Source organism: Anopheles moucheti, chromosome 2 (assembly GCF_943734755.1).
Source record: "Anopheles moucheti chromosome 2, idAnoMoucSN_F20_07, whole genome shotgun sequence".
Taxonomy (NCBI): domain Eukaryota; kingdom Metazoa; phylum Arthropoda; class Insecta; order Diptera; family Culicidae; genus Anopheles; species Anopheles moucheti.
The window spans coordinates 102,340,784-102,363,537 of NC_069140.1; the positions used below are offsets into that span (position 1 = coordinate 102,340,784).

A 22,754-nucleotide genomic window follows, 5' to 3' on the forward strand; every position below is an offset into this window, starting at 1 on the left:
GGTGTTTAGGAAACGTAGGCAAGGATGGGAACATAAACGAGTGATTCGAGTGACGTGATTTATTCATTTCGAAGTAACGTTTTAATTTGCCAGTCCTTTTCTATTGTATGTCTCACATAAACTGAATCAATTAGCATACCACTTGGTTTTATTTTGTCATGAACACTTCAAAACTGTTGACAAAGTATAAATAAAGCAAAAAGGGTGCCTCAAACGAGATTTTACTTTCCAACTTAATGTATTTGTGCTGGTTAAGTTGGTAAATGATTTGATGTACCATTCAGTAACGTTCTTTGAAATATGTGGGTATGGGTACGAGTGGTAGGTTTTTTACATCCATTGCATCAATTAAATGTAAATTATTTGATTTGCAACTTGAAACGTTTTATTGTATATTCGCAAAAAACAACAATCCTACTCACCCACACAGCTATCCGTGTGATAATGTAATAAAGCACATCAACTGAGCAATCAGCCCCGTTCTCCAAACTGGAGCCCATTTAGTTAACATCCCGTTAAATAAATTGCACGGCAACCAAATCGAGGTGGTTTTGTTTGTCGGAACCATTCCACCATTACCGGGCGGTTAAATGATTGACGGTGTTCCATTTCAACGGGCATGTTCTTTTTGTGGCACTACTGGAAAGAAATAAAACCGTTTAACCTGGTTGAACTTATTGGAGAGCAAAACCAAAATGGATGGTTTGACTCATTGGGTTCATAAAATAATCATAAACCCAGTCAACCTGATTGCATCGTCAGCTTCAATCAATCTCCAGCAAAGTTTGGGAAGCATTGAGAGGTTTTTTCTTTGGCTTTGATTTTTACATGTTCCCCTATACACCACATCTCAATTTATCGTGTTCTCTGTTTTACGTTTTTTTCAGGAAATGTTTTTGTTATAGCGGCGATCCTGCTCGAACGAAATCTGCAGAGCGTCGCCAATCACCTTATACTGTCACTGGCCGTGGCGGATCTACTTGTTGCCTGTCTAGTGATGCCACTCGGTGCCGTGTACGAGGTGTCCAAGGAGTGGCGACTCGGGGCCGATTTGTGCGACATGTGGACGTCGAGCGACGTACTGTGCTGCACCGCTTCCATTCTACATCTGGTGGCCATCGCACTGGATCGGTAAGTGCTTTTCGACGTAATTCGATCAAAGTGTGTCTGCCATCGTCATACCGGGAAAAGTTCCGTATCGTTTATTTGTGGCTGATAATGGGTGAAATAGTGGTGCGATAGTATGGTTTGGGACGCTGAGCTATCGCAAAAGCTACAGCTCACATATCTCGTTTAAGATCAGAATGTCTTTTTGGTTAGTTTTACTCAGGATATGCACGACAATCCTCCTCCAATTGCACGACAATTGCTCCATGTTATGTATGTTAATTTGCTATCAAATTATATCAAGTTCCAAACTTTTATTGTTTCCTTGAACTATTCGTTAAATACAATATTCGTAATGCACAATATCCTTCGAGCTACAAAGAATATAGTTTCACCACGACTAACTTCGTGTTCCCTCGGGTATTATTGAGTTTATGGTATCGACAAGCACGGGCGTGTTTTAATTTTTCAGAAAGGTTTCATGCTATATTATTCTAACCATTTACCCTAAGAGATTGATTCCCATCATTTTATCGCAATACCCTCGAGCTACTCTCAAAGCCTATCGAATATGCTATTGTTTTGCAAAGGTAGGAGGTAGGAAATCGATTCAATTTGATTCGCTCGAATATGTTGCAACACTTTTTCCAACAGAAATTTCCAAATAATTCTTTTGGAAGTATGCTTCCTTTCCTCAAATTCACCATCGATTTTGTGTATTTTCTTGGACCCAAACAACTCTCCGTAACGTCTCTCTGCAAGCAACCCCACAGGGACCAAAACACGCGCGTATACTGTGCCACTCGAAAAAATATAGTCTTCGCGCTAGATCATCTTTAATTCTACCATTTGTGCCTGCCTCCGTGTCTGCAGAGGCAGATGCGGGGTCGTATGAGTAGAAAAAAAGGTTTTTCGAAGCGTTTGCCACAACCTTTTACCCTGAAGGGATCGAAGATTGACAGGAGGCAGAATGATTTTTGCTAACATATGCAGGATCAAGCGTTTGCCAGCAAGGGAATGTTCGTGTTTTTTGTGTCTTTGCTTTTCCAAACACTTCCAATTTCTGCCTTTGACGTGACGTTCGGAAAGCCTCTTAGAACATGAACCATCCAGGTGGGTTGCCCGAAGATGTAAGATCCAATCCATCATGTGCCGCCGGAGCATGAACGTACTATGATATTCTTGCCGTGCCATGGTTATGGGTTAAGTTCAGTGAACCGTATGATGTTCGTGAAGGGTCTTTCATATGTTTGGCTTAAGAAGGCTGCACAGTTATATCTTACTAGTCCATAGTCAGGTCATTGAAACCGACTGGCACTGCTTAATTTTTAGATAAACCAGCAGAAGAGTAAAGGCATGTCTTTCCGTTCCTGGAAAGGTCGAGACTTTATCAGATGCGATTGAGGAAAATTACATTCATAGAGCATCTGCTTTGAAGTGCCACATCTCACTTGACTGGCAATCAATTCTCAAGATATACTACCGTATATGCATATTGACAACCAGAGCGCTGAGGCTTTCCTGTAGTTTCGCAGCAAGGAACATAGAAATTATACCTCCATTTACATTTCTGTGACTGAGTCTGAGCTATTCGAAATCTAATATTCTAATACGCCATGAGTATGAAACATTTTACATAAATTCTTCTCCCTATGGCTCCAGAGAGTTGGTTTGATTGTATTGGATGGTGCAGCCTTCCAAAAGTTCGTTAAGTTACTACGCGTTACCTTGGGCGTCAATAATTTCTTGTTGCGTTGCATTCTTGAGCAGATTATCAGAGATTATTTCCTAATCTTATTCATGGTAATTAGAAAAAATCTCTCTTCACCGAAGTAAAAAACTTTAGCGTACCAGGTTGAGCAAGATTTCTTTGCTGTTATTGAAACAACTCAAATTATGCTGCACATTTTGTGCGTACGATCTTCAGTGATTCCCTGCCGAGGCTTGCAATACAGAACCTATACACGCACGCACATACGCTAGCGAATGAAGAAAATTCCTTGTTGAAAGTTTTCTATCTAATCTGATTAACTTCAACCGAGCAACGAACCGGTTCGGTACGGAGCATAGAGCAGTCGTACACTAGTGTTTGTCCTCTCGCTTTGTTAGTTTGCGCTTGTCGTACCGAAACCGATGACGCCAGCCACAAAACTTCATCCTGACCGTTTTCATTAAAAACAACTGATAGCAGCTGACTTTTGTCGGCAGTGTTCGAATAACTTTTGCATAACTTGTCTCTAGCTTTGTGAGTAGACGAAATCCTCCCAAGGAGGTCTGTTGCTTGCCGTAGACTAGCGTTACGAACGTCTTGCTGTGCCTGTGGAGTGAAAGTTTTAAGGCCTAATTTCATTGCAAATTCAGCGCTGTGATGGGCCGATCTGCTCGAGAAAGCAGCCCGGGCGTGCTCTGGATTCGGTGCGGAAGAAAAACACAACAAAAGAATGTTCCTCACCCATTGGCTATGTCCTTCCGCGCTAGTGAGACAAGCACAGGGCAAAAGCAAATTTTCGATATTCTTTAGGAAACACATGTTGGAAGTTATTTCCAGAAGATCGCAGATGTAAGCATCTTTTAATGGAACAAACCGCACGGTGTTTGGATGCATTTAAAGGAAGTGGGCTTTGAAAATGTCAACAGTAGTGGGAAGATAAACACTTTCGGCTTGTTGTACACTATTTCACGTGCCGATTTTTTAAATCTTTTGACATAGTTGCTACTTGCTTTGCCTACTCGTGCTAAAAGACATATTACAAAACATACTTCGTTTGATATTTAACAAGCATTGAAAGGCTTTTAACGTACTGCACTGCACTGATTTTGTTCCTTATCCTCGCAACAAGATGCCTAACCAGGCACCTTTCTATGCTGAAGCGTGAAATAACCCTGCTAAGCTGTATCAGGTTTTAAAAAGCACCTCGCATCCTAACACCACTTTAAGAAAAATCCATTAGCAATAGTGCCACATGCCTGTTCTGCATGGCAAAAATAGTTCACAGCCATTACGAACGAAAGCTTTCCTCGCTCGCGTCGCTTCTCATTTTCATGTGACAAAATGGACGCTAACGAAACGAACGCAGGACAAAAAGGCTTTTACTTAAGAGCAGAAGCAGCACAAGTAGCACATTATCCGACAGGGACGAATACAATTAATCATTTTCTAAAGCGAAAAATAGCGCTTTGTACGCAAACTGGTGGCAAAGTTAATTTGATTGCTGTATAGCATAACACGATGGGTAAAACGAGGTGTCACAACGGACAGAAGGTAGCATGAAAAGGTAAAGATAATTTACCTCTAATATGAGTTATCTTTTAATTTTCGTCTGAGAAAAGCCATAATACGCCATCCATAACATTTCCTGTAGGTAGAGCTTAATGGTGTACCGATCACTGTTTTGATGATAAAGCAAGGTACTTAATGAACGGATCAAGTTTTCGCTACCAATATTGAATTAAAATATTTATGAATAAACTTAAATATTTATAGATTTTATTGTACAGCTACATTACTTTCTTATTCCTGGGACTATTAGTACGCGATTTCCAGCACGATGCTATTGATTAAAGGGATTGCTTCTGGTTTAAAGACATTAGCTTATGGGGATTTCAGATAGCCTATATTGTTGATAGTCAGTTCAAGTAAATCCTGCTATCCGATATTATACACATTAACCTGTAAGCAACCGATTTGCCTTTCTATCAGTGGAGGATCAATCCCCTTGGAGGCCCAGGGCGGAATTATAGTTGGGGCCTCTAATTGTAAAAACGATGCAGGAGGGAAGGGGAACATTGAGGGGACTTGAAATGAGACAAGGCGAAAAGCGCAGTAAGAAAGGGCCTACTCCGCCTACCGTTTTATTCGCCGCTGGGCCACCCCTAATCATCTTCTTCAAATGGTCCGCCAGGGCCATCACCATCTTCGAATACAATAACGGAACCGGCTATATCACCACCAACACCAGTTACCACTGTATCTGTACTCTTCTAAATGGAGCTACAATCATACGTGCGCCAATTTCGAGAAGCAGCACGTGGTGGAATTTACAACTACAGCATTCAAGGAGCACTTTGCCATCGAATTGGTTCGCTCGCAGTGCTTCCGGGATATTCGCCATGCAACACTCAGTTGCAGCGGATACATGAGGGCATAGTATCAAAATTCAATGATCATTGTTTGTGCTTTTGGGCAAACCAGATCTGTTCATCACCGTGACTTGTAATCGGAGTCTTGATAACAGGAATATAATCCAGTACGATTTGCAATACAGAATGAGCGAGTTACTAAGTTGTGAATTTCGATTCCTTTATTTATTTGTTATTTAGTGGTATGTTTAACATTATGCATCCCATTAAGCAAACAACGCAAATTTTATTTAATAATAATAGTAATTTGTGTTATGCACAACCGGTTAGATTTGCATAGCTTTTAGCATTTGAAAACTAAAATCAAGTCAAGTTTTTGTGTTGAAAGACTACCTCCATGATCAAACAAACATCAGCAAAGTATCGAGAACAAAGTTCCCTTGCGTACAACTCAGAGTTCTATTGCGTAGCCCTGAAACCGGGCCGTTAAGCTAGTCTATATATAAACGTTTGTATGAGCTAAGGAGAACCATAACGCCACTACTTGGATCACATTTCCTACGATTTACGTACATTTATGATTCCTGATTAGTCCAACGCCTTCTACGATTTTTTCGCCCAAGGTACAGTTTCCAATCGGTTTACTTTTTCGGTAACAATCAGCGAAATTTCTTAGCAACCTGTTCCGCTCATGTAGATGTTTTAGGCGATGAACAAAAATTAACGGTTGATTTCAGTGGTGAGCTCCTACTTACTGAACTTTTTCAACAATTGATCATGTTTTATAGCTTTCTTTGATCCATTAGGTGCAGGGCCACGAGAGTTGTCAAAATGCTGACAAATTTGTCCAATGACCAAATCAGTTGGTCAACTGTGAAAACCACTATACCGTTGCCGCGCACACAATTGTTTTCAGATTTCCGATACTAGGAGAGCATGTTTTACAAGAGGTGGAATAAATTTGCGCTGCAGGTGAAATAACCTGCCCATCACTATTGCATTGCCTACTATCAAACCCGTGAGAGCGTTCACTAGTTTAAGGAAGATGCTGTTTTCACATTTCCGATACCAGGAGAGCATCCACGGAAGAGCACCTAGTACAGCAATTTTGGTCGAGAACCGCCGAAAGGTATGCAATATTTCAACACTAACTTTCCCGTTGGTGGAGAAAAATTTCTTCGAAAACTACCAGTTTCCGAATGTATAGTACCAGGAGAGCATCCGGAAAGTTTGAGCGAGATGAAGGATGCTTTCCGTTTTATTGATATTAATTATTAGCGATCGTTCTCACGTGTTTGATAGTATGCAATAGCAATTGCGATGGGCAAATTTGTCCCAAGCTGCAGATGTCACCTCTTGAAAAAAATGCTCTCCTGGTATCGGAAATCTGAAAACAATTGTGTGCGCGGCAACGGCATAGTGGTTTTCACAGTTGACCAGTTGATTTGGCCATTGGACAAATTTGTCAACTCTTGTGGCCCTGCACAAATTAATGTGAATTTCGATCGTTTGATTAAATTTCGCTTATTAAATTTGATGCTCCAATTTTACGTCGGTTGTCCGTGCGTCAAAAAATCCAAGAATTTCTGGGCCGATCTCTTCGGTCATTGTAAAGACACTTGCGATCATTTCATCACATTTACACTTGCACATTTACATCAGTATGAAACACACTATGTGCTCCTCAGGCACAATTTGATAGTCAGTAGCAAATTATAGGGATACAACACCACAAAGCACTCACTAATTTTTCTCAAACAAACTGAGTTTTCAATGCAAAAAACGAGACCGCTTTCAGCACGCACGACAATGTTTTAGCAAGACTACTATGATAGGTTCTTCACTTAACACATCGTTTTCATATCAATGCATACTTGATTTCTTCAAGTATCGTTTTTCGTGTTTTTTTTTTAATTTACCGTTTGATCCGCCGCTGCTTTCTATTACGCTACGTTCGATTAGCAACGTACAGGATACGTATCAGGTTCTACTATAAACCTCGATAAAATCCCATACACGCACACCCAAATGCACACGTACATGCACAAGCATACGAACCGATGCAGTAAAGCGCCGCTCATCCGTACATTCCAATCAAATGGATTGAAATGGAAATTGTTTCACTGCAGTACGGAGTGGCCCAGTTCATCGTGCACATTTCAACCACTTGTCGTTGGAAAAACGAGATACAGGCTCCCGCCTTAGCATGGTAACCTTTTGCTAAAGGTGTTGGAATTATGGAAATGTCGACCCGGTTCTGATTGTGCTCAGGTAACGCCCCTTTCCGCTTCCCACGCGTTACGCTCGTCATCTTAATGCGTTTTGCTGACAGCTTTTCAGTAGCAGGTAGTTGCAGTTGGTAGATTGTCACTGGTGTCCCATCGTGGTGTATCGTGCTGGTCGCATAATGTAACAGGCAGTAAGGCAGCCTTGGTGTGAGAAGGCGCAAAACGTTAAAGAAACAATGTACTGTTGTGGTTTAGCCGATGATGGAAACCACAAGAGTTGTAGTCTCTACTGCACTTACTAAAGAGATTATCCTAACGCATGGACTTGCTTCCTAGTAGTGGCAAACCGCAGATAAAAGAAAAATCCTTCCAAAACCTTCCATTTTCGGATGTTATTTACGTCTGATTGTAGGTAATTTGCATGACAAAATACCTTTTATTGGATCACAGACATGATTATCGTATGAAGTGCAGTTTCGTTGCGGTGTTGTAAAGCGTAGTTTTGTTAAACATTATGCAAATTTTCACTGCACATTCAATTTCAATGATAGTCAGACGCTTCGTAATGTGATGCAAGTATTTGAAATGCTTGGCAATTCAAAAGCTGCTTGTAAAAGCATGTAACACACTCTGCATACATGCATCCCCGGTAACAAACGAGCCACGTAACGACCACCTTAACGTTAGCCACCGTAAGTGTATTGCTAACGTTTGCTTAGCGAAGACATGCAACATCATGCGCGTGGTGTCGCGAAATAAGAAGCTGCAAATTTGCGATAAATTTCTCCCATGCTAACGACTGTGTTGTTGCCCTCCCGGTCGACACCACAATCACGTGGAATAGATTATGCAGCGAGCTTAACATTTTCCTTTTCGCAATGGGGACGATTCACGCAACACGCCGGCAAGATGCATCTTCGATGTGTAATCGCATAACAACCGCGAGAAATGCCGCAGTGCACCAGCTAGCGGACACTATGTGCGCCTAAATATATGCAGCGAGTGTGTGCTGACTGACGATAATATTGGAGAGTTATGAGAGTGCTGCAAATTTATCAGGCGTAATCGCAAAATAATTTATCAAATACATATTTATGCGCTTGCATGGTGTGCCATGGAAGTGTGTAGATTCTTTAAATAATAGATAAATTAGACATACTTTGCTTACTAGGCTATTTCTTTTCTTTTACCAGCAAAGGCAATGTAGAGACACTAAATATAATGCTTATATTTTTAAGAAAACTCCACTAAAAATGCGTTATGAGCAATGTTCTGTTTTAAAATAAACATGATTTTTCCTCGCACCATTTATAGATTACAAATTCTTGTGGTTAAAAGATTAAATTTAATTTTAAATTTATTCTCATTAACATTTAAGTCGGCCCTGTGGTATGATGGTAGCGGCGCTGCGGCTAGCGGTCTTATCACAAACGGGCCGGACCAAAATCCCATCCGGACTTATCCCCCGTAGCAAGGACTGACTATATAGAGAGAATATATTAACCGAAGGGTATTTACGTACTTAAAAAACATTTTCAACTTAAGTTTAGTCCCGATTCATTCAAGTTTATATTTAGTACATTCATTTAGAATTATTTCTCTACAATGGTTATTTTTGTTCTCTATTCTAAATCCACGTTTTCTAGTAACACCACGTACATATTACAGGCACTTGACCGTGTCCTCAAAGCATAGCAGCACTCCAAAGTACCATGCAAAGCCTTAAATCGTGTCCATTCTTGCAAATAGCACACCCACAGCCAAACGGCTAGTCTAATGGCGGAGAAGTCGCCCTTTCGAATGCGTCCACGACATTAGTCTCCAAGTGCTCTTTTGGCTGCCCTTATTGCATCGTCGGTTGCTGTCGCAGCAACATATGTAAAATATCGTACTCTGCATTCAATTTATATGCAAATTTGCCCATGCATGTATCATTGGGTAGCGAAAAAGGAAGAAGGGACAAAAATAGTGGGGCCACAAATTCCGCCAACGAAGGTTCAATAGTACTATAAGCCACTGGCACACTTGTACAATGTGTGTCCTTTGAGAATTAGAAAGAAAAGTACTTATCGAATCGAGCTAGAGCTAGAATCAGTACCTCTTGTAGATGACAGAGAATCTTTCATCCTCAAAATCGATTGACAAGAAATAACCATTCACAAATTATAGGTTCTAGTTTGGTTTTGTTGGACACATTCATGGATTAGGATTCTGTTTTGTTAATATGTTGAACGGTTTGTTGTGCCTTATAGTAAAACGGCATACGGAGCAATGGAAATGAAGAGCAACTTCACGTCAAAAGAGTAGTAGTAAAGACATAAAAAATACATCATATTTTTCTTCACTGAATTGTTTTCACCTGAAAGTGTCTTCAAAATGTGTCTAAAACTGAGATACTAATACTCTGCGTACAACCTCGACATTAGAAAGAAAATAGCAACAAATTCTTCGATTCCTTCCTCAATCCTTAATCTTTCTTCACTAAAATCGCTCTTCTTTTCAATCTCAGGTACTGGGCGGTGACGGACATTGACTACGCACATCAGCGTACAGCCCGCCGGATAGGCTACATGATCATCATCATCTGGACGCTATCGGTGCTGGTCTCGATAGCGCCACTACTCGGCTGGAAGGACCCCGAATGGGAGACGCGCGTCTATCAGGATCTACAATGTATCGTCTCACAGGACGTCAGTTATCAGATCTTTGCCACCGCGTCTAGCTTCTACGTGCCACTGCTAGTCATACTATTTCTGTACTGGCGAATATTTCTTGCCGCCCGGAAACGGATCCGTCGAAGGCAGCAGGTACGATCCTTCAGCTCGTTTAAGTGTCTGTGTTTGTTTTTTCTTTCTTTCTCGTTCTCTTTTTCTCTCTTTTTATCTTTCTCTTTTTGTCGTGGTTTTCATTCAACAAGTTGTCGTTCATTGCATTAGTTTATCAGATCCTAAACAGCCTTCGTATCGATGCAAAATTCACTATCTCGTTGCATCCTCCATCGTGAATTTGTATTTTCACCACAATATTGTTACTGTTATTTATTTTCCTCTTCGCCACCCCAATTCCATTGCCGTTCATCCACTATTTTGTGTTCTGTTTCCACTTTCTTCCCAGCACCATGTTGTCAATCGTTTCACAAGGATTTTCTTTATTTTACTATGTCACGTACTGGTAATGGCTACTGTTTCATGTTTCTTCGACATCCTGTCATTATTTTCCCGCAATTGTTTCTCATACCAACTCATCCAGGAAACTCCCATTTCACGGTGGTGTAATGCAGACCGTTGGTTAAGCGGAAATGTTGCGAACAAAATTCAATAACATCCCCCATACCATACATTCTCGTTCACGGCCAAATTCTGTTCACGTATTCCGTACCTGTCATTACTCTTTTGCGAGTAAAAGATCGTCCACTCGCGCGCTCGGAAAGCTATTCCCAAAATTGATTTCTACAAGTTTATAAGTCATGATGCTTTATTTGAAGTATAAAAAAGAAACAATCGGTTACGGGAGCTAAGCAATGTTTTGCTGTTGTTTCGTTGGTGTTTCTCTTTTGTTTCGTTTTCATCTCTTGTCGAGTTTTATCTTTGACAGTTTGAGCTGCTCATATACTCTATCTGTGCTCTTTCCGGTTCCTCTTCATTTGCGATCCTTCCAACGTTCACATACTTCTTTCCACACAAACACACAAAGACGTACACACGATTCGAACACGTACCGTGTTCCATCTTTGCAAGGACAAAAGCTGTACCAAACATATAGTGAAAGAAAATAGCTGCATTTCTTACCCAAAGCTTCGGCACTTTCCACCTCAAACTTGAAACCGTGCGGTGAGAAACGCAAGGATGACAGTTTTCCGCCGTTATTCCCTCGAATGACGCGCCGTTTTATTTCTTCTCTTTCATCGTCCCACTGTACGGCATTTGTACTTGTTTCCACTCTATTTTTCTACTGCGGTGCACTCATATTGAATTTGTTATGCTGATAAAGGGTTTCCATTTTCCCAGCGTTTCCATTTCGATGAGATTATTATAGATATCGTTCCATTCATTACATGTGTTGCGTTTCTATATCTTACCGCGATACTCGTTCGTGGTGGCAATATATATTTTTTTCTTCATTTGTTAGTCGATTTGTTCGTTGTTCAACATTTGCATGTCTTTATTATTATGCGTCTTACATTCAGTGTAACACGACGGTAACAAAAGTTAGCTCGATAGCGGTATCCGTTAATATAACTCATTAAAAGCGCTAACGCGCTAAATGATAGGCAAAAACACACACCTCCGTAGTAATCTCCAGTCTGAGATGCGCATATATATGTATCCTCCATGCGAATTTGTATGGAGGATATATACGGGGGCGATTGTTGCATTACGTAGGTTAGAGAAATTTTCTCGAGCAATATCGATGTATATTACATGTCATATCATATATTAACTGTCATGTTTTAAAATCTTCCTTCACATATTTTTTCACTATTGTTAGGTTAGCTATGAAATGCATCTTTATGTTTAATTGTTACTTACTGTTATTAACTAACGATGTGTTATTTAACATTCTCGTTGTACGTGTATAACTTTTCTTTTGTCCTTGATACGTGCTTGTTTTCTTTATACATATCTATTCATTTTCTATAGCCATTGGTATCATAGAAATCATTAATAGCTTTGTTTTTTTCCTATATATTCACTCACGAATATATTTTATTTTGTTTGTCATCTGTCTAAAATAATATTTGTAAAAAATGCATTCATGATTCACATATGCAGCATACAATTCTTGGAGAATTGCACTGCAGTAGAACTTTTTTCTCCTCGCAGCTCCATCGCATCCTTGTTACGACAAAAGTGCTAATGTAGACTCTTCGTCAAGGCAACCATTTTGATGCTACTGTCGATTGTGTTTCGATGGAAAGCCTCACTTAGTGATGCGCATTAGATTTTGTGTTTCCTTTCCGCTCTTTCATCCCGGTGGTAGACGATTTCGGGCTTCGCTGATTGCTTCATCAAAGAGCAGCAGTAACAGTAGCGGCATGAAGCTCATTGCATTTCTTCATGCTGGCTGAGCTGTATTCGCTCCAGCTGCACTACAGTTTTCGCTTGATGAATTCAACCGCTGGTTAGCGTTGGTGCTGATTGTAATATGGTTCTCATCAGCGCTTGGGCAGCATTTAAAGTGATGCTTTACGTTTACAAAGCGCTCTTTCCACTCAGGTTCGTTTACTCGTTCGTTTCCGCAATGTCCATAATTGTCATCTTCCGTTTCCCGAAGATCCTTGGCGTAGTTGTGCAAAAGAACAAAGACTTGGTTCGTTATTGTGGTTAGGATTCGCTCTCTCAATCGAAATAATTTCTTAGAAAGACATTCAGCTGACGGGAAGAAATGTTGCAGAAAAAATCCTCGTCTACAGCTCACCCGTGTATTCTCAGCGAACCATACAAAAATACATAATATACACAATATTTGACAAAATGCTAATTTTCTTCATTTTACATACATACAGGGAAGAACAATAGTGCAATTGATACCAAAACCTTTAGTAAGTATTTCGGTTATGTTTTTTTACACTATTCTATCTTAGTTTGTCGTTTCGTTTGTTTCGTATTTTCGTTTAATGCCCTTCTGTGCTTTTGTGTTTGTCTTCGACACTAACGCGTTTTATTTGCGTGTGTTTTTACCATCTTAGCGTGTTAGCAAATAGAGTCGTGTTTTCCTTCTATTTTTTTTTTTATTATTTTGTTCCGCGCTCAAATTTGATGTCCAAATTTATAGTAGTAAAACAGTGATGAGAAAAGAAGATTATGCTTTTGTTTCACTTATTTTGTTTTTTTTTTTTTTGTTAACTTATTAAGTAACAGTGTACCGTGATCGTGTATATGTAACTTTTTTAACTGCGTGGTAGCATTTGCGTATGTGTGTGAAAATCATGATGAGGGCACCTTTAGTGCGGTGTGAAAATCAACTACTTTCGCCTGTCAAAGGTGAACCTCCTCATTCACAACACGCTCATCAACATTCTGTGCTCGTAGACATCAAACTAGCGCTATACATTATCCCTAGATCTTCTCGGCCGCTCGCTCATATATTCACACACATACATACACGCACACTCGCTGTTGTCTAAATCCCCACAACCAACCCCCTCCCTCTAGCATCAACCCTTGTCTGCGGAGAACCGATATAGTTCATGGTAGTGTAGTGAATATCTTCACGCTGTCATAGTATTCACCCCCGAACAACTTCACTCATGTTAGTTGAAACAACACACCCCTCACTAGATCTGCAGGATGTTATCTGTCATCGGCAAGAGAGACAGATAATCACCTCGACTTAGTTACCAGTGGTACGCTGTCTCCCTGTCTCTCTCTTCTTCTGTCTCTCTTTCTCTCTCTCTCTTTCTCTCTCTCTCTCTTTGTCTCTTGCTCCATTTTTGTCTATTTCCAAACTTTGCTTCTAGTGTGACAAATAAAATTACAATATATACGCACCTGGAATATTCATAGAGCCGTCCGAAAGTGGACGAATTGGTGGGACTTATCTTACTGCTTCAGCACCGTTCCAAGTCCTATTTTCCCTGTGGGGCTTAGCCGCTTCCATACGCTATAGTAACTGTTGTATACTGCAATTCAAAAGTTAATGCTCCGCCACTAAACTAATACCAACTCATTACGCACTCACTTGTTTGTCCTAGTGCGCATCCACATTTAACTTTATGTGCCGTGTGGCTCTAGGCTCTTAATAAAATATGAAAGAAAAGCTTGATCATGGAGGCCTTAGGCCTTAGATGAGTTTATCCAGAGGATCTGCTCAACACGCTTTAGCTCTTAGGTATTGAAGTGATATTAGCACTTGTAGGTCTTAGAGACAATGTCCGCAATGGCGTAGTGATAGATATAGCTTCACTAGACAAATTCATAGCAGAACATCCATATCGCTTCAATAAAATTATGATTGTGGAAAAATTATTTGTATCTATGGTGCATTAACTCATATTCACAACTGCTTTGTTATCAAAAAGATTGATATCAAAACGTTAACATCAATAATTCATTGTGTGATTTGTATAACCCAATAGAAAACAACACATTTAGGCAGCACATTGTGAAAAGTAAAAATCGAAGCCTTAATCTAAGTGAATATGTAAAAACATCGATGTAAAAGTTGTTACAATTTTAAATATTTTGATGATATGGTTCGACTGATCCACTTTTTTCTTCCATCCTGATATTCATGCAAGTGCGGTCAAATCATTCTCAACCTTTTGCTATCTGAACGATGTTAATGTTAAATCAAACAAGCAAATTTAATAAGCCTATCAACCATATGAGAAGCTTTCTATACAAATATGATTATCGTGTCCAAATCTTAGCCGACTCTGCAGTAGTCAGGGTAAGAAGATAAGTGTGTGGTTTTCGCTTCACTGCGCAACATTTTACTTTATTCCCAGTAAAATGCAAAGTATTGCTTCACTTTCAGACACGCCCGTGTCGTGTGGTTCAAATTTTACATCGTTGTGTTGGCATTGATTGGCAAGTGGGCTAGGGTGAGCATGGTGAGACCACACTCGGTAACCCTTCCAGGAAAACATTTTTCGCAACAGCTATACACTAGAAACAGGCGAGGTCTAAGAAAAGGTGGTAAAAAATTTCGACGCCTGCAAAACGTTTTGATTTGTTTCTTGATTGAGTTCTATTGTGTTGTATATAAGATAGAAGATTGGACAAAGGGCGCAGTTTTTCCCACTTGGAAACATACAACCTACGCGTTGGTGCCAATTGTTCTACATCCCATTCGAGGCAAACTTTAGTTTTGAAAACATTTTCCAAAAGTTTCAAAGATTTCCGTTTTGTAGAATCTTTTACAGAAGAGCTTTTCTTACTACATTACGTATTCTCCTGCGTTTCGAAGTGTTCGAAATGTAAATAGCTATACCTTTCCTGCCTGGTAGTTATGTATTATGCTCAACTAAGACTAAGTCTAAAGTTTTTCAACCCATCTATAACTTTTCAACGTTAAGTTAAGATAATTTACATATTTTTTAAAACCCTTATCACTTAACACAAAATTAAAGCGCTCTATATGGTTATGGGATGTGGAACAGAGCAGGCTTTGAACCATTTTACGCATAGTGAACTCAATTCACAACTCGATTGAATGCTGCCGAGTTTAGTGATATATTGATGCTACAAACCAAACATTCTGCAATGCTCGAATGTAAACGTGATGCTAGTAGCATCACTAATCCTCAAGAATACATAAGCTTGAAATGATTTCCCAGAAGAAATGAATAGCATTTCACATAATTCATTCTGCACCAAGAAAACAATAAGACTAACTTTCCCAGCCCTAGTCACTGCAACAATTTTTAGATGTGAAGTATAGTTGAAGGTGCACTTACACTATAGAGTAGAAGTTCTGTAAGTGATACTATATGTTTGGTTGACTGTCACAAAAAATTGAAAAAATCTATTTGCTATGACAACAGTGCAATGTTTGTGCATATGATTGATAACTATGCTAAAATAAAAAGTTTTTTTTTAACAAAATATTGTTTATCCTAAATATGTTGTACTCCAAGACTTTTCTCTTGGAAGCAAAATATATTCACACCATCCTATAAGCGCTGCAGTCATCATGTTTAAAAGGTTTATTTTATGAAATACGCCAGTAAACCTGCGGTTGCGGTTAGTATCTGCATTATGCAGCTTTTATGTTGCAAACCAACGAGATGAATGGTCTGCATTATGCAGAGATGTGGTGTTGAGCTGTGCAATTGCATACTACGCCTGGTTAGCGTTCTTTGGTTTTGTAGTTATGATTGATGTCCCCGAAGAAAACATCATCGTTCATAGTGAGGTAACGGTAGTAAGAGGAAGTCCGTTGGTGTTGCGAAATGCCCATGATGACGCTGTAGTGTACAATTTAGATAGAACAAATCTTTTTTTAATTTTATATCGTAAAACTGGAAATACCGATACTTAAAAGAATTATGCGTTCTGTTTCTGTAAATGCAGATTGTAAATAAGCATCATATCTTGGGAATTCATTAATATTTGAAAATCATCAATATTAGATAACTTTTCATGATGTTCAAAGATGATGAGAATGATGAAACACGTCAAAAGAACAATTCGAGTTTTTAAAACATCTTGAAGCTGAGAAAATATTTGTAGAATTTTCACCAAGCAATTTATTGTAAATTGATCCAATAGTCGAGGAGAAAATTACATTAAAATCAGTAAGCATCATTCATTAAGCACGGAGGCAAAATGAAGAAGCTTTTCATTTCAGCATAGCGACCGCGATAAAGAACACAAACACCCAGCCAAGCAAAACCTCAAACAATGGAAGGAAACTCAAACAAAAGGCAGCGATTCTGTTTGTAATTTTAAAATTATGTTATCCATAATGCAGAGCGGATTCAATAAAAGCGAGCGCCTTCAATCATTGTTACCTTAATTGGCTGTGTATTTATTGGGCCCGGAGTTTGCAAACCGCCGGGCGCTTTAGCGTCATGTTTCCCCAATCGAGTGACAGTTTTAGAGCGTGTTGGGAGTTTTAGCTAAAGGAAGATGAAATCTCTTTGTGTGCGTCTCCCGGTTCTCCCATTTGCTTTATCCCGTTCGAGACAGGTACGGTGAATAATGTTACCACAAAGACCATTCATTAAAATGCCAAAAATCTAGCCCGGAAACCAGCTACACGGCCTGGAGATTGGCTACATTACGGCGTTTAATTCAATCAGGTTTGTCCTTTGACAAACCAACAAAAAAAAATCTTGTGAAGCAGGTTTCTAGCTGCCACTCGACCTGCAGCTAGCTAGAAAGAATTTTGAACGCTTCGGCTCGGATGAGCCATCCGACTTGGCTTAATGATTTTAGTCGTCCCCTTAATTAATTTTCTGAAAACTCGGCCTTTTCACTAAACTAAGCAATGCTTACGTTTTTGGGGTTGTGGAGAAAGCCTTCAATTAGTAAGCGGAAAAAATCTAACAAAAGATATTTATTCAAGGTGATGATGAACCATTTCGGGTGGCAATCACTACATCTTGTTGTACATGAAGATAAATGAACAGAAGCACGGTTCCGTAGATCACCTGATGAAAATTCAAACACACATGCATACTTCACATAAAAGTTGTTTAAATGACCTTTCATTGACTTTTCCTTTGTTATTCAATCTCATACCCCAAAAATCTTAGATTGGCAACACATTTCAAATGGAACACCTTAACTTCAACCATCGAATAGCGAAATGTAATAAATTGGTTTTCCATTCCACTGAGTTGTTGCGAATGAATGTTTGCAATGAATAAAATATTTTGTTGCTGCTAAATACAATTAAATGCTACTGAAAAGCACACATTCCACAAATCGTGCCTGCCTTTTCTGGATGAATTTTGTAATCTGGGCGCACTTACCTGCGTGTACAATGTACCAAATTTTATCATCACTGTCTGGTTGAATCGGAATGGTTTTTTTTCTTTCGCTATGCGTTGCTTTCCTTTTCATGATGAACGGGCTTCCATTTTATCACACAACTATGTATGTATGTGTGCGTTGCACGATGTTGCCACAATGTTTAACCGCTCGTCAATGGTCTTTGTGGTTCGAGTTGAGCCTACAGGAATAGCGCGTTTCTGTCTCTCTCTCTCTCTCTCTCTCTCTCTCTCTCTCTCTCTCTCTCTCTCTTTCTCTCTCTCGCTTCAATCAGTTATGCACTCGAACTCACACTGGAAAAGAGCAAGTTCCATAAATAGTTTGGTCAGTTTGTTGTAAAACATATTCCTTTGGACTAGTCGAGTCGCTTTTTCCAGATCGTGTTTGAATTGATATTCACAATTCAGTGTTCGTTCGACAGTTTGGTCATGCATTGATGCAACTTAGAGTTGAATTTTAGTTATTTTGTACATCAAAATCCTCGCTTCTAAATAAGCTTACAGTTACTTCAATTACTTAAATTTCGACTGAGGAAGGTTTGTAATAAGGTTTTCGAAAATTTCATTTCATGAAATTCATTTCGTTTCCTTACAATAAAAACTTTTTTTACTCACTTTGTTGTGATGAATTCTATCTTCAAAGCAACCTCCAAAGAAACGGACCATTCTGCTTTATTTGGAGCCTTTTGGCACAAATCGACCAAAGCAAATAAAGACCCCTCAACCCAATGCCCTAAATCAAGTTCATCGGGTTAAATTGTACCAAGCCGGATCAAATACGCAATCAGAGGTATCAAGACGGAGTAGGCGGTGGGATAGTAGACAAGTCTAAGCTTGAACCTTTATCGGACGCTACGGCAAATCCTTCCAAAGTGTTCACTTCAAAACAAAAAAAGCAAGATTTAGTCGTTTACCAGGTCGGCAACATTCATAGGACGTTGGCTTTTCGCAGTTAAAGTAACGCTTTGCTGCCGTATCTACGTTTCTGCAGTAAATTACTCTGTCAAACTCGCCGCCAAGCATGAAAAGATGGGATTCAGCGGATGTGTGGCGCATTTAGTCTCTTGATCCATTCTTTCATCGTCTCCAGTTGAAACTTTTTCCATTGTTTTCGTTTCTCTGATGACTTGAAGAATTTTTTCATTCGAATTGGATGCTTTTATGTCGCTTCAGGGCAAACTTATTTTAACATTCCATACATCCTTTTCTACATTCCGACATACATTAATGAATAATTTTTAAGCGTGCAACCTTTAATTGTTAAAGGCTTCAACCTTCTTTCAAGACGGCAAACTTTTTACTTGTTCGAACGTTAAGCTGTCAGTAATACTAAAGTAAACCTTTCTGTTGCCCTTAACGGTTGAAATAAATTTAAAATCACTGCTTGGAAAAGTGTTTTCTTTTGATGAAGCGATGGAAATGAAATTTTAAGATTGAATACAAAACAATACTGATTAATATACATTACACAGCTTAGCATCAATTTATGATAAGTTTTAGTTTTTGACAGTCTACATAATACTTGTATAATTTTACTGAATTTATATACAGAACTTCGCCCCCCGTCGTAGCTCTTTGCATTTCAAATGTATCTCAACTTTAATCATATACAACTTCAGCTAGTAAATAGCATCATTATCTATATCATATCAAATTTAGTTTAGTTTTTTCGACTTTTTTGTAGTTTTCTGCATGATTATCTGTGTATTAATGTTTCAATGATGAGCATGCATAAACGGTGCTAGTATTTCTTAGTAATTAATGAAAATTAAATTGCGCAAACGTGGAAAGAAATGCATTTGCCTCGAATAGGAAATAGTTCAAAACTGCACTTTCTTCAAATATTCATCGTAAACATGCTGCACAACTAGACATAATTCATTCGTTTCGAGTGCTTTTGATACAATCATCTAGCTGCGTATTTGCGTATTTGTTATGCTTTGCCAGTTTAACGTTTAAGCTTCTATCACTGGCCTCGCAGACTGACCTAACCGACCATTACTACCATCCTCACAGACACACGCCTGATACTCAGTGCTCACTTCAAAGCATGTTTCTCCTAAAGCACCCCGCAAAAACACGTGCTTTTCCGCTCTTCTTTCTCCCGCTCTCTCTCTCTCTCTCTTTCTCTTTCTTCCACATTTGCTGTTTCTTCAGTTTTTCTGTTTTCTGTTGTGTTCCTGTGTGTTTTGCTTTCTGTTCGGTGGAGCTTTCTGCTTTCGTTAAGGCGATATCCAAGTTTCCTTAGATAAGTCCCACTTCAAACGTGCGTATATATTGTATACGTGCCCCATTGTTATTAGGCTGCTCAGACCCATCCCGAACCTTTGGCAAAAGCTTCCTGTATGGCACTAACATCGATTGGTTTCCGCTGGAAGGTAACTGCGACGCAGACGGCGAGCGGCGGCGGTATGATAGCGAACGTGGCCGGCGGTTCTGGCGGTATCGCGGCGGCGGTCGTCGCCGTGATCGGGCGACCACTGCCCACGATCAGCGAAACGACGACCGCCTTCACGAACGTTTCCTCCGCCAACACGAGCCCGGAGAAGGGTTCGCTCGGCAACGGCATCGAGCGGGACCGGATCGAGATCGATCCACCGACGGCGGACATCTCGATGGCCTACCCGTCCGGCAATCAGGCGTCCTGCTCGTCCTCCCGGCCGCCCGGCTCGTCGGGGCTCGCCTCGCGCAAGAAGACGCAGTCGTCCACCGACTCGAAGCGCGAGCGGAAGGCCGCCAAAACGCTAGCCATCATTACCGGCGCGTTCGTGTGCTGCTGGCTGCCGTTCTTCATCATCGCGATCCTGTTGCCGACCTGTACCAGCTGCGATATCAGCCCACTGATCACGAGCGTCTGCCTGTGGCTCGGCTACTTCAACTCGACGCTCAACCCAATCATCTACACCATCTTCAGTCCGGAGTTTCGGCACGCGTTCAAGCGTATCCTTTGCGGGCGAAGGTACAGCTTGCGGCGAACGCGAAACCTCGGCGTGCGTCACATGCGGTAGAGAAACCATGTCTTTCCCGCTACTGAGTGACATCACGGGTATGGCAGCTTGGTGGCGCCCTCTGCAGTGAAACAACGGCAACAACAAAAATACTATTGCCCAGGGATGCAAGCTGCGTACGAACTATTATACTATCTTTAGTAACTAGCGACACCATCACAACATCAGCTCTGCGTGCGTGTGTGAGTGTACTTTGTGAATGTCTTAAGTGTGATCCATAGTACAATAGTGAGCGGAGGTGAATCGTTACATCAGTGTTTGACGCTGACTACACTGTCAGCCTCATGTAAATAGTGCAAAAGAAGGGGAGAAATTGTACATCTCTTGTCGGTCTGTCGGATAGGAAAACGCATCACACATTCACAGAAACGGGATAAGCGCAAGCAATGTAACGACAATGGAGGGACGACGGAGGCCACAGTGCTGGACTCCTTCCTTCCCACACAAAGTCAAACCGTTGACTCGCTTCTTAGGAGATATATAGTTGACGTCGTTTGTTTATTAAGACGGTGTACTTACTATACCATATTTAGTCCGATAAGCTCCGATGTACCAGTGTGGTCTAAGAGATCGCCAACGGTTTAGAAACAGGTCGATAAGCTGTCACTTGCTAACGCCATTTAAAAATAAGGCCACAAAAAAGCAGTTTTACGCCGTTTAATTTAGGGCAGACGAGAAGGGTCATTCTTGACACCCACACACACACGAAAGCTCGGGCAAGGAAAAGAAAATCAAAACTGTACAATCATGTCCATCTAGCTGCGTTGCGCAAAACGCTTAGGAGATTGTGTGCTACTGTTTTTTTGATCTGTTAAACTGACACCGTTCGACCACAAACGAAGCTTTGATCTATCTAGGGTATGTTTTCGGACAACTGGGAATAGACATGGCATAAATATTAGTCAATTACTTAATCATGAATTCCGAGATCACTCAACTCGACCGTAAGAACTATTGAAAACACTTAAATCTTAAATACTTTCTTTAAATACTCCTAAAAACCGCTATCTACAGCTAACATTGATCAACTGATTACTCTTGGCATCATCCAAGGCTGAAGTGGAGTCAGTTTTGCGATGTGTAGGAAGAAATTGACCAACCAAACCCATCTCATCGTGTTATCCCTATTGGTAAAGTAACCCTCCACAACATAGCCAAGCATGAACTAGGATCAAATACATGGTATAAGCATGCTGAACACGTCACTTGTACGGGCCAATAAAAGCGTGCGAGCATAAAATTGTTCTCATGAAACGACGCCTTGGTTTGGGTGTGAGGCCGTGTTTCAGGCACGTGGAAGATGAACTCTGTTTTTTGGAATCTTAATTCCCGACTTTCAGGCCAGCATTCCAGCTTCCTGAACATTCACACGTACACACACATACATGAGCAGTAAGATGTTAATTTTTAATGAACCACGTGAGACGAAAGTCTAACTGCTGGATTTACGACAAACACATCGCACATTTACTCAGCAGAGTAGCGATAGGAACACATCCACCCTGAAGCGTTGGTTTGGCACTTTGGTGCGCAATGACGTGTACATGGATGTCAACGTCCTTTTGCAGAAATTTCTAACCGAGTTGGGTGGAATTTCATGCAACAAAGCATACGTTCCACGAATAGAATAATAGAACACTCACGCTTATTTTTATTCACGCTGGCGGCCAACTGATCGGGATGGCGTAATAATGCTGATGATCTTTTACTCATTGATGGTGGGACGATTTTACGATTATCATTTTCACACCATGTTCTCGCCTGTTTTATGATATTGTTTTTTTATAATGCAATGTTCTTCTATACATTGACAAAAATATGTAAATTTTGTTGTAATAAATTTTCAATTACCATATGCGTAATTTACGGCCTGATGGCCTCCAGATGACG

The 22,754-nt window shown here is 40.2% G+C and overlaps 1 protein-coding gene across 1 annotated transcript in view; it reads left to right on the forward strand.

Moving 5' to 3' along the window:
• LOC128297338 (5-hydroxytryptamine receptor-like) overlaps nucleotides 1–20,864 on the forward strand; it is a 35,106-nt gene extending 14,242 nt beyond the window's left edge. The window contains exons 2-5 of the mRNA XM_053032964.1: nucleotides 888–1,131; nucleotides 9,925–10,222; nucleotides 12,922–12,957; nucleotides 20,160–20,864. Coding sequence (XP_052888924.1) covers nucleotides 888–1,131; nucleotides 9,925–10,222; nucleotides 12,922–12,957; nucleotides 20,160–20,864 — 1,283 coding nt within the window. The remainder of the gene's footprint in view (nucleotides 1–887; nucleotides 1,132–9,924; nucleotides 10,223–12,921; nucleotides 12,958–20,159) is intronic.
• Nucleotides 20,865–22,754: the final 1,890 nt, after the last annotated feature.